At 41.6% G+C, this 13,435-nt stretch overlaps 1 protein-coding gene across 5 annotated transcripts in view; it reads right to left on the reverse strand.

The window, feature by feature from the left end:
- The window catches only part of KCNAB1 (potassium voltage-gated channel subfamily A regulatory beta subunit 1), a 228,393-nt gene that overhangs the window by 30,445 nt on the left and 184,513 nt on the right, over positions 1-13,435 (reverse strand). For 3 of the 5 annotated variants that reach the window (XM_077826226.1, XM_077826227.1, XM_077826228.1), the window contains exon 8: positions 8,299-8,385. The exons of the other annotated variants lie outside the window; for them this stretch is intronic. In XM_077826226.1, the coding sequence (XP_077682352.1) occupies positions 8,299-8,385 (87 nt within the window). The remainder of the gene's footprint in view (positions 1-8,298; positions 8,386-13,435) is intronic. 5 annotated transcript variants of the gene reach the window in all.

A 13,435-nucleotide genomic window follows, 5' to 3' on the forward strand; every position in this document is an offset into this window, starting at 1 on the left:
GACCCCCGTGCCCCTTTTCCTCAGGGTTCCGCCCCCAGCAGTAATCCACAGTCTGGGTCTCCCCTCCCAGGGGAACCCCCAACCCTTTATTCCCCACCTTGCCTCAGTGACTACCGCCAGTCATCATCTAGCCCCCACACACTAGGCAGACTGAAGTCTGTAAACCACTCATCACTGGCAAGGGGGGTTTGGACCTGCTGCCTTTCCCTGCAGTCCAGTACCTCTTTTTAGGCCTTGCACCAGGCCTGGGGAGTTGCCAGGCTGGAGCTCCCCAGCTTCTCTTGCCTTTCCCCAGCATTTCTCTACCTCTGGTACCCTGCTCCCAAGGTTCTTCTCTCTCCACTGCTAGAGAGAGACTGACTTAGCTCCTGTCTCACAGCTCTGATTGGGGCGTGGCCCCTGCTGTGGCTGCTTCCCCTAGCCTTTCACAGGAGCGGGGGAGCTGCCCCGCTACAGCCATCCTCTGGAGACCATGGAGGGGCAGTACCCATCAGGGGCCAGGGAACAGTGCCAAGGTGGGAAGACCTGCGCAGAGGCAAGCAGGGACAGTTTCCCTCTAGATGGTACTGTCAAAGTTTGACTCAGACTCACAATTTATCAGACCACTCTGCTTTATTAGCAAAGCTGCTCTGCTAATACATTTAGAAGTGAGCCCCCCGAGTGGGGCTTGTGTCTCTTAATTTATACAGTTTTTTGGAGAACAAGTTACAGAGAAGTTACAGACAAAAGAAGAAAAAGATTTTAGTCACCACCCTTCGAGATCCCTGAGACCAGTCACGTATCTTCAATTACCTGCCACCCTTAACAATCTCCTTTAACAGCTTCCAGTTAACTTAACTAATTGCCCTTCACACCTTCCATTCTGATGCCTGCTTCTTAGACGTGCTGGCTCTATCTTAATTGCTTCTCCATTCAAAAGCTAACTGTCCCTACGTGTGCTCCCTCAGATACTTTGTACCATGTTTTGGCATGCCCTCTCATATACAATGTATCCAGCATGTCCCCTTATACAACGTTATACTTATACAATGTTATACTTCCACAGTACCAAGGAGGCTGGTACTGAACGGGAGCCCGAGACCACATGCTCCTTTCTGCTCACTGCTGCCACCACTTGTTCCACTTGCGATGGCTACTGATAGCGCCAGCAGCTCCTTGGCCACAATGAACACCTCCGGAGTAGATGGTACTGTGATCCTGCCGGTGCCACATTGCCCCTCTGGTGCTAGCGATGGTCCAGGACTTGACTCCACAGAGCCTGCATATGAGATGGAGTCGACGGTGTCACCCTCAGAGTGGGGGCAGAGGAGTGGCCAGACTCAGGTCACACTCCCCCTGCACTCCCTGTGCTTGGCTCTCTTCAGAGTTGGGAAACGTCCCCTCTTGGCCAGCTGCTTCTGATGTTTTTTCTTTAACATCAGTGAAGGAGAATGGTGCCAAGATACTCTCATAGCAGGAGGAACATGTCACACCGATGCTGAGCTACTGGGTTCCGAGTCAAGCCACCTCAGCTCCAATGAGGGACGGAGCACTGCCTCCGTCAGGAGGGACATCAATCTGGCCTCCCTGTCCTTCGTATGGGGCTTGAAGTCCGGACAGATCTGGCAGTGGTCCCTGATATGAGTCTCTCTCCGACAACTGGAGTGTGGGTCACTCACAGGCATGGGCTTGTGCAGGAGGCACAGGACTTTAAACTGGGGACCGAAGAATACTCTGGCATCGTAGTAGATGAAGCTCCATTAACAGGGTGAGACGTGCTGGCTAGCTATATACAACTGATCTTCAACAGTCCAAACTGAGAAAATAAAGAACTGGGATAGAGAAACAAGGGAAAAGGACTAAACTAAGACCACTGAGTAAGAGTTTGCTGAAGTAGGAGGAGCTATTCCAGCAACCATCACGAGCAGTAAGAAGGAACTGAGAGGGTGCGGAGCTGGCTGGGTCCCTTATACCGGTGCATGAGCATGCGGCATCAGAGCATGCTAGAGCCAGCCCCACGAACAGCACTGAGGAAAAAATCTCCAGCAACTGTGCACGCCGCACACACACACCTAACATGGAATGGAAATGAGCAAGCATTCAAAGAAGAACCTCCTGCATCAACAAATATATGGCTAGGAATCTTATGAGAATTGATTTTAACTCAGGATTTCTGGTGATTCCTGTTTCCAATCAGTCTGGAAATACCCCAGGAATGGCCTCCTCCAGTATTTTGGCAGTTCTGGTTAAGGAAGAGGGTAAGGAAAACAAAAGTTAAAATTTCAGAACTTTTAGGTTGAGTTCTATACTATTAATACAGGAGGTTGGTTCTTATTCCTAAACTAGTTTGCCTGGCCCTACTTCAGAAATACAGCATACTGGATTTGGATTTCTGGATTTTTTGGATGGGCAAGCTAAGGGAGTGGTATTCAATAGTTTTAAGGCATTTATTATTTACCATTTATTGACAGATAAAATTCCCTACATTTTGGCCACCCATAAAGTAACAACATGATAATGTTATTTACTCACATGTAAGTTCCTGACATTTTGGCCACTAGTACTATAAACAATGTATGATTTAAGATTACTGAATTTACTGAATGGTATGTACATACTCTTTTACAGCCTATAAACCACTTTCCACTGGAACCAAAGCAGCACCCTAGGAAGACAACTGCAGCTTTAATGAAAAGAACAAGAACTGAAGAATGTGCATGGAACTTTGAAACTACTGACTTCCTTAAAAAAACTACTGTGTCCTTACCATTAAATTCTAGCTGCATATCCTGCCATTCTCTGGAATCCTATATAACTGTGCATATTAGAAGGAATTTCTTCTCTCTGCTGTGACTGGATAACTATTTATTTCAAAGGTTTCACTGTGCTTTGTATCATGGAAGCGAGCAAGCAAAGGATAGTTTTATTTACTTGTGGTACTAACATTGAGAATATTGGGAAAAACAGGAATAAATAAGGAGTAGGAATCAGGAATGACTGTGGGTTTATTTTTTTCCCCCCCAAGGAAGTTTAACATGTACTGTGCATGCCAGATATTGCAGAACTGACAGATGGCTCAACAGATGCTGTGGGATAGAAGCAGCTTACTAGGTGAACCATTAAAAAAAAAAGTACATGAAAAGAGTAAACACCACACCATTCATAGTCAAATCCCTCCCTCAAGCCTCCCTCCTCCAGAAATCTAGGGTTGTAGAATGCTGTAGAGAAACTATAATTCTGCTGATGCTAATATTGCAGATTGTCTTTAATGATTCAAGTGGAATCAATTTACTTTTCTATCTTTTGACGTATACAAGCTGTCATTAGAGCCAAAGAAGGGGTTGTGACAACATTCCGGTGCACACTATGCTAGCAATCCTTCCTACTCAGTTAATCTGTTCTATGGCGTAGATGCATCCATCTAGAGAATGAACTTGTAGGTTCAGGAAGGAATTCTCTCCACTCCATGCAAGGCACTGCACAATTGGCCTACTGCATTCCATGAAATAACTTTGGATCCACTGGGGACAGCAGCTTAATGATATTTTGGCTTCAGACAGACAGGTCTTGGAGGACATAACACAGACTGGTCAGGAACTTTTTCTCTGAGCCTGTCCTCATTAGATAAGTCTTTTTACTTAGGTCTGTACAGTAAGAAGTCATTGGCAACACTGCAGAGTAATGGAAAGGCCTCTCCAGCAGGAAGGACAGAGGATGAGTTAAATCTCAAAGGAAAATCTTGTTTTGAAGTCTCATGGGGTTACACACTTATCAGATTCTGGCCTAACAGCTGATCTCTGCTTCTTACAGTTGAAGCTGGGGGTTGCAGATTACATGAGATAACCATGATGAGAAGTTTGGCATGAGAGGCAGAGACACAGTCAGAATGGATGGTGTGACCTAGATTCATAGATATTTAGGTCAAAAGGGACCATTATGATCATCTTGTCTGACCACCTGCACAACGCAGGCCACAGAATCCCACCCAACACTCCTGCAAAAAACCTCTCACCCATGTCGAGCTATTGAAGTCCTCAAATCGTGGTTTAAAGACTTCAAGGAGCAGAGACTCCTCCAGCAAGTGACCCGTGCCCCATGCTACAGAGGAAGGCAAAAAACCTCCAGGGCCTCTTCCAGTCTGCTCTGGAGGAAAATTCCTTCCCGACCCCAAATATGGCGATCAGCTAAACCCTGAGCATATGGGCAAGATTCATCAGCCAGATACTACAGAAAATTCTTTCCTGGGTAACTCAGATCCCACCCCATTTAATATCCCATCACAGGCCATTGGGCCTATTTACCATGAATATTTAATTACCAAACCCATGTCATCCCCATCATACCATCTTATTGAGTTTAATCTTAAAGCCAGACAAATCTTTTGCCCCCACTGCTTCCCTTGGAAGGCTGTTCCAAAACTTCACTCTTCTGATGGTTAGAAACCTTCGTCTAACTCGTCACAAGAACATCATTTATTTGTTTTCCTCTTAGACTTCTCTGGTTTTCAACCACTTTTTACACCCCCATGGGAAGACTAAACCAAGTCGAGGGGGTACAAGTAGCCTAAGGAAAATTCTGATACACAGCATGCTGCTCATCCTGTGAGGCAGAATATAATTGGGGAAGTGGAGCCGCAAGATCATTTGTGTCAGCATTCAAAATTCTGCAATTCTATTGGTTTCTTATGCCTGTTCAGGTGTGAGATAGGTGATAATCCATCTAGGTAGAGACTAACCCTGTCCACTGAGGGATACTAATGCATTATTGTTTTTAATATGGCTGAATATAAATCTGTACATTTAAGAACAAAGAATATAGGCCATATTTACAGGATGGGGGACTCTATCCTGAGAAGCAGTGACCCTGAAAAAAATTTGGGGGTCATAGTAGATAATGAGCTAAACATGAGCTCCCAATGTGATGTTGTGGCCAAAAGAGCTAATGCAATCCTTGGATGCATAACCAGGGGAATCTCGAGTTGGAGTGGAGAGGTTATTTTACCACGGTATTTGGCACGGGGTGACTGCTGCTGGAATACTGTGTCCAGTTCTGGTGTCCACATTTGAAGAAGGAGAGGGTTCAGAGAAGAGTAACAAGAATGATTAAAGGGTTAGAACACATGCCTTATAGTGACACATTCAAGGAGCTCAATCTATTTAGCTTAACAGAAAGAAGGTTAAGGGGTGACTGGATTACAGTCTGTAAATACCTACATGGGGAACAAATATTAGATAATGGGCTCTTTATTGTAACACAGAAAGGTATAATATAACCCCAGGTCTGAAAGTTGAACCTAGACATATTCAGACTGAAAATAAAGGATACATTTTTTTAACAGTGAGAGTAATTAATCACTGGAACAAGATTTGTGATGGATTCTCCATCACTGACCAATTTTTAAATCAAGATTGGTTGTTTTACTAAAATATCTGCTCTAGGAATTATTTTGGGGAAGTTCTATGTATTCCATTATAGAGGAAGTCAGACTAGATGATCACAATGGTCTCTTCTGGCCTTGGAATCTACGAATCTATGAAACACTCAAGGACTGTTCTTGCAGAGTTGTTAAATGGATGAATTTCCAATTTGGTTGTAGAAGTTTTGTATTCTGTAGCAGAGTTGGATGAAGAATTCACAGTGAACATCTTGTCTATTCACCTATTTTCTGTTTGCAAGTTGTTGTCAAACATCTCACAACTCTCTCAAATTCAATAATTATTCAGAATTACTTGACAAAAATTTCAGCTATAGCTCATTCAAACAGTTCGTTGCAAATATTCAAAATTTTAGTTGAGTGGCTTAGTTTTGGGTAGATACATAGATCACATAATGTTTCATTATTATTTATTATTTGTATTGGGGTAGCAGCCAGGAGTCCCAGTCATGGACCGAGACCTTACCGTGGTAGATGCTGTGTAAACACATAACAAAAAGACAGTCCCTGTGCCTATGCTGAATGAACATAACTCTTAGAATCAGGTTTCTGGCTTGTCATATTGACAACTTCAGAATTCACTTCCCAAGAATATTCTCCAATATTCACTTAAAATGTGCTATTTGCATGAACATCATGATCCAGTAAACCCATTTCTTAGAACATTCTCAGAAAGTGAACACACACACAAAGCACAAAACACAGTCAAAATGAATTTATTTAGAAGAGTGAACCAAATATTCATAGCAAAGTTTTGCAATATTTGCCCATGTCTGCTGTGCTCTAATGTAGGCCACATTGGTTGGTGAATTGTTCATTTCCGAGCTAGGCCCAGATACTTTCTAAATACAGCCGACAACAACAACAGTGACTCAGAAAGTCACTTATGGTTTCTTCTGTTGCTCCATAAAGAACATGAAGGCCATAAGTGAGAGCAGCCATAACATGCTTACACAAAAATACTCTCTACACTGTCTTATATTATAATTGACTGAGCAAAATGGTTATTTCTCCCTCCAAGATACAACATGTCATATTTTTTGACCTTATCACCCATCAGTAAATCTCCCCTTGTCCTAAAATCTCAAGCCAATTTCCTCATCTTCTAGCTGCTGGGAGTTGTCAGTCAGTCTAACGCTAATGTAATCCATTTAGAGTTCAAACTGGAGCCTATCTTAGTTAACAAATGGGCTTCAAAACCTCTGAATTTCAAGCTAACAATTTAGAACAGGGTTATCAAAGTCCTGGGCTGTTTAATGTAGTTATTCTACCACCCATGACAGAATCAGATTCTGCAGACTGCAAGGTTTGTTTGTTTTTTTTAATTAAGTTTTTCGTTCTAATGGTTGAGAAGATAATATTCTTAACTGGAACCTGTGTAGGGCTACATGAGGTTGAAAAACACCTGACAGCTAAGAGAAGTGTTAATGGTCTCCATTCAATAGGGTGCTAACTCTGAAGTTTAATTATAATTCAAAGGCCAGATTTTCAGATGACTGTGTTCCTGATTTACATGTCTAATTACCATAATTGTGCATGCAAATCAGGCAACTGACTATGCAAATGAACAACTGAACAAAGGGCTGGAATAGCAGTCATTTTCCTCCACTGAATGTAACAGTGACTTTGTCAACTATGGATTTCTTGAGACTAGGATTTAAAAGTGTGATGTTAGCACGTGCCAGCTAACACATGCTAACAAACATGGTTTAAAAGTCTAGCACAGTCAAGGCACACTGCTTTTAATGCATGCTAACTGGTCAAGACAAAGCTGAGGTTTCCCCTAGCATTGAAGTGAGGGTGCCTTGTACTCACTGTACTTTAAAAACAAGTTTGTTAGCAGATGTTATCTAACATCACACCTTCAAATTCGAGTCTGGACAAGGCCTGGAAGGGCCACACGCTACCCTTGATCTTCTACCAACCTCCACTTATCATCTGTGGTAGCCCCATAGTGGTAGAACCTTGGTCACAAACTATGTAGCTCCAGCCCATGGATCATAATTAAAAATATAATTTACCCTAACTTTACCCATGATGCCTCCCCTATATTAAGTGCTGCATTCTGGATCATACTATCTCGTAATTCAAGCTAACATCACTGATCACCCTGAGAAATATTTTTTTTTTATCAGTCCTCATCCTGCATCATAGGAGTTTTGTCACCAATTTCAATGGGAGCAGAATCACGTCCGTTATGAGTGGAAGACAAGAGAAGAGTTCCAACTGTCTACTGCCCAGAAAAAATGCAATCTATTTGATCTGGTTTTGAAGTAAGAACAAAGTATGGCATTGAGCTATACAGCATACCCTCACTGAGGGCCAAATTTTGAACCCCTTATTTCCATTGGCAAGCAGGTACTTGCTTGAGTACTGCCACTGAAGTCAATGGGAATTACTGCTCACCAATGGCAGTGAGGCATTCACAAACTGGCCCTAAGATGGGCGCCTCAGAAACCATTTTAAACTTAATATCACAGGCACATCCTGAAAACATAAACAGGGCAAAAGATTTATTACATTATAGGAATGGGCAGGCAGATTTCATTTGGCATGAAGAAGTTTGGCACAAGATTCAAACACAAATTCATTTTAGGTATGTTTGATGAAATCAGAAAAAGGATATAATCTTGGGGAAATGAACAGCATTAAAGCCACCCCAGCAATACAAACCATCCTCAATACTTTCCTGTTTAAGAGAGATGAATGCATTTAGAATAAGTGTAAATATTAAGGACTCCAAGGTCTCAAGAGTGAGGTGTTTTATAGTGAATCTACCTCACCTCAGTACTTAGTAAATAGATTTTCATTTTCCACTACGATTGGTGCAAGCCATTTATCCAGAATCAATCACATTAAAATCTTTTGTTAAAGCTCTCACTAACCTTCCATGGGGGTATTATTGTCTGGTCGATTTGCAAAGACAACATCCACATACTCGAGCTGCAGTCTCTGGAGAGAAGCCTTTAATCCTAGAAGCAGCAAGAGAAAAAAAAAGAATACATATCATTAGAAATAGCCAGAATGAAGTTTGGAACACATCACAAAAGAGGTGACAGTTCCGACATATCACAAGACAGAACTATACTAAATTGTACACTGGAGATGGACAATGATGTCTCATGTCTGCTCAGCCACAGAAAAAAAATATCAAAGTTTGGCTTCATGCAGAATTCAGAGCACTCCACAAGAATTTTTTTTTTAATTACACTCAAATTTGGATTGGAAAAGACACCATCCTGGTGAGCCTGTCAATTAGCAGCCTCCACGGACAGAGTTCACTGATGTTGTTTCAGTTAATCTAATCAAAATTCTGTCAGAGAGTATTTTTGCATTACCCGATGGCACATTACATTGATACAGTTCCACATAATTAAGCCCTGCCACTCCAGGGGCATTCCAGAAATGAAAACCCAGGGGAGAGGAATCATGACATTCTGTTATATATTTATGATTACCAAGACTAATACAACCCTGAAAAAAATGTGATACTGAACAGGCTCCTTCAAATGCCACCTTTACTAAGTTAAACAGAATTTACCCTCTCTTTGCAAAAGTTATCCAGCAAACTACAACAAGCTAAACTCATAATGTTGCACAAATAGCCAGGCTACAGGCTTGTGGCCACGTAGCCCTGGGGACCAGAAGATTTGGGTTCTATTCCTGACTCCTACAGATTTATGATGTGTCAGGACAAAGTCACTTTCTGTATCTCAATTTCCTCATCTATAAAATGGGAATAACAATAATGCTTATTGATTTCACAGGAGTGCTGTGAGGCTTAATTCATTATACATGTAAGTGCTTTGAGATCTACAGTTTGATCATGCTATAGGAATGCAAGGTTCTATGTCGTCTTTTCATAGCAGTAAGATGAACATGTAATATGTCTGAGTGCTCCCATGTGGCGTACTGTAATGCTATATTTATTTTAAATTGTTTAATCCCCTCCTTTGCCCACCCCAAAAGAGGACTCGAACCTCAGTTGATGTAAACTGGCTTATTTCCAGAGGGCTAAATCCCCAGCTGGTGTAAATCAGAGCTATGCCAGCTATAAACAAAAGTTCAGGGGTGTTCATAATGACACAATTATAAGAACAATTCAGAAAACAGATAAAAATATACACTTCAGAGAACTAGTGTACTGTATTTTTAAATGGAGAACCTGGCTCATTTAAATTAGTTATAAAAAGTGAATGATCATTTTTGTAAGCACTTGATCAAACTGCATCCCTCTGCCACAAATCACAGCACTTGTCATGTTTGAAAATGTTTTAGAAATCTTTCAGGTAGCTGTACAGTGAAGTCCTCTTGTCAAGGTTCATAGATAAAACCCTCTGTTCCTGACACCTCACACAGGCACTCTGTACCTCTAATTAAAGTATAACTACCACTGGCTATTGCTGAGATAGCATAGCACGGAATGCACAGCTCTACAATATTCAGAGAGAACTTGAACTGTGTGTCCCTGGGGGCTCTCCACTTTGGTAATTTTAATTCCACATGAAGGTTAGAGGTCCTTTTCCTTTCTCTTTCTTTTGTGTCTAAAATGATCAGTATCTTAACTGTAACAAGGCAAAAGGTTTGCAGTGAACAATTCATTAAATGTATTCAGCCTTTTTTTCCTGCTTGTGAACTATCTGCAAACAGGCTTACTGGGAGAATGGTTCACACAAACGTATTCCAGCTTGTGCACTGGTGGCAAATAATTTGCCACAACTACTACTTCACATTTTCTCCTTATAATTTGCTGTGCATGCTGTGTATAATAAGCCAAAACAAAACCCTGGATCCAGCTACACCCCAATGTTGGGGCATTCCAGATCCAGGTATTGAGGCTTGAGCCCATCTCTATAGCATAATACATTGTTACTGTGCATAGTTAATATTTGTAGGTCTGAACTTTTCTTTTTCTAACTTGCCTTATTTTTAACACCAGCAATGTTTTGGATCAAATGTGAATGCACCTAGAAGAACGGGGCATACATTTTAACAGCTTTTGCAATAGCTAGAGGACACCATTAGGTTTTATCTCATATGTGAGAGGCAAGACTACTCAGCTCCAAGATTCACAACTCAATAAAAAGTATTTCATTTTTCACCATGCCTGTAAATTTCCATTATTGCAAAATAAAATCTACTCAAGGGGTATATTTTTCATATGAAATTTGATATTGAAATTTAACAGACAGTTATCACTTAGCAAAGAGCTTGGTTGTGTAATGATGCACACCAAACATTTCTCTATAGGAATCTGCAAGATTTTATTTTAGCACATAGTGCATGGAGTTCTTCACTTTAGAATAAGCGGGCTGACATATAGCACATAATTTTGTGGCAGTATAAAGAACCTATCATACAAATTCCTTTCAGAACAGAAGACAGAAGCAGGTCAAATAGGCACAAGAAATGCGTGGTTTGAAATCCCTTTGTGTAGTGTATGAACACAGATATAGGGGCAGATTCTTTCTTGCCAGAATGCAGAAGAAGCCTCCCTTCCTGTAAGCTCCCTCCCCTTCATGAAGGTACCAAACACAATAGCAGCTCTGTACTCTGGGAAATACAGAAATGTGGGGCCCTGGCTGTAGCACCATTCCTTGCAATAACTTGCGGAGGTGAGAGACCATCTGCATTGGGAGTGCCTCAACATGCAGGGGAAGTGTACACATTGCACTGTCTCCCTGTGGTCATGAACTAGCCAGAGGGATTTCAGTCTACCCATCTCTCCTAGCTATTTGACCTGCTTCTGTTTTCTCTTGTGAATGGAATTTGTATTGCATATTTTACACTGCTATGAAATTATATGTTATATGTTATACACGTATCTGCTTACTCTAAAGCACAAGGACACCATGTGCTGGGTGCTAAAATATAATCAGCAGTTTTTGGCATGTACTGTTAAGCAACCAAGCTTTTTTGTATAGTCCTTGCTTAATTTCCATAACAAACTCTATAACAAAAATGCACCTCTTAGAGCACTATCCTCCCACACACTCTCCCCAGAGTGGCAAGAAGGCTCACTGAGCTTAACATGGGGCTGAGCTTGTCTGGCACAATCTGATCCTTAATATTTTGGTGCAGTATAGGAAGATCTCGAGAGCCAAATCTGCAGAAACTTCAACCACCTGAGGACCTATAATTGTGTATTAACCAAGTATTTGTCCAAACTCAATTTTTACATACAAATATGTGTTATTATTATTAAACATGTATATTGCAGGAGCACAGAGAAGCCAACTGGGTTTCCCATTGTGCAAGGCACTGTCCAGACATGTGCATGTATCCAAGGGATGAGGCATGCAAGCCAAAAACCTGGCCACATTAAAATTTAGACGCTGGTTTTAAACTTTTGGCTTCTACGGGCCATCTCATCTACTCTCACACTTCAGTCCCATAAACTGACCAAACCCATTGGGTCTATTTCATGTTTCAGCTCCTTTTCTGCATTCCAACATTCTTCTTTAAGGTGACTCAGAGCAATGCTATCACCTCCTCCTCTCCATGACTTGCATCCTACTGAACTATTGGTATTAACTCAATCACTCCCTTCCTCAATTTTCTCTTTTTACTAACTTATTCACTTTCCTTTTTTTGGTCTGTACTCAGGGTTTTAAATCAAAGGGCCTCCAATACTGCTTCAATAATGCTTTTAAGATGTCAATTTTGGATGAAATCATAAACCTTTCCAAGAAGCTGCATTCTCCCTATAGAAAGTTTTCAGCTGAGACTGCTCACATTTAATACGATGGAACTGAGTCTGGATTTTCTTCTGTGTTCTATATGCACATTACATACAAAAATGACATTAAATAAATTCAGATCAGCTGTTGGCCCCACCCCCTTAGGTCACCCACCATCCAGAGAGACTCAAAAGATGATGGGGGTGGCAACTGGCTGGACTGAGTTTGCTGGGGTTTCCCAGGGTGTATGCCAGGGACTCCTTGCCCCTCCTGATTAATCACAGCTCAGTTTGGTGGTGTGCTGATAGTGATATGAAGCCCTCCTAGCTGGAAGGGAGGGAGGAGCTCCCCCGCTTTTAGACTGAGCGGGGGGAGAACAGAGGCATTCAGAAGGAGGTGAAGTACCACATACAGAGGAGAAATGGGAAGAATACACAAAGGAGAAATGGAACAAATGATAAGAACAATGGAGAATAAAAGAAAGATTTCAAAAGAGATTATGGGTCAGAACCTCAGCTGGTGTAAATCGTCAGAGCTCCGGAGACTTCAATGGAGCTACATTGACATTCACCAACCGGGGGCTTGCCCACAGATTTTAAACCTTTTCATATACACAAAACCAAGAGGAGTTCTTTGTTTCGGTTTGTGTGCTCAGGTCCTGCCCCTCTCAAATTCTCCCTCTCTCCTTTATGCTTCTCTTCTTTCAGTAAAGAGGTCGGTACAACCACAGATTCTTTTCAGCCTTTTTTGCCATATCCAGTCATTTTTGCCATTTTATTGAACAGATCAGGTGAAAGGAAATTTATCTAGCATGATCAAAATCCCCAGTCAGTAAACAGCCAACAAGAGGCGACAACAGGATAATTTAAAACTCAGTCAGACTTCACAAATGCAAATATTGGGGCTGATCCCATTGAACTCCTATTCATTTTATAAAGAATAGGATCCGGCATATTCTCAAGAACAATGTTTTAAACCTCCAGCAGTCTGCACAAGGCAAGCAATACTGGGAGATAGGTGGTGTAATTAATGAGGGGTTCAGGTGAGCAATATACCTGAAAAAACTGTATACAATAATATATGTCACAGATTGCTGAATGGATTTGTTTAAGAACATAAGAACATCAGAATGGCCATACTGGGTCAGACCAAAGGTCCATCCAGCCCAGTATCCTGTCTACCAACAGTGGCCAATGCCAGGTGCCCCACAGGGAGTGAACCTAACAGGTAATGATCAAGTGATCTCTCTGTTGCCATTTATCTCCACCCTCTGACAAACAGAGGGTAAGGACACCATTCCTTACCCATCCTGGCTAATAGCCATTAATGGACTTAACCTCCA

Source organism: Eretmochelys imbricata, chromosome 9 (assembly GCF_965152235.1).
Source record: "Eretmochelys imbricata isolate rEreImb1 chromosome 9, rEreImb1.hap1, whole genome shotgun sequence".
Lineage (NCBI taxonomy): Eukaryota > Metazoa > Chordata > Testudines > Cheloniidae > Eretmochelys > Eretmochelys imbricata.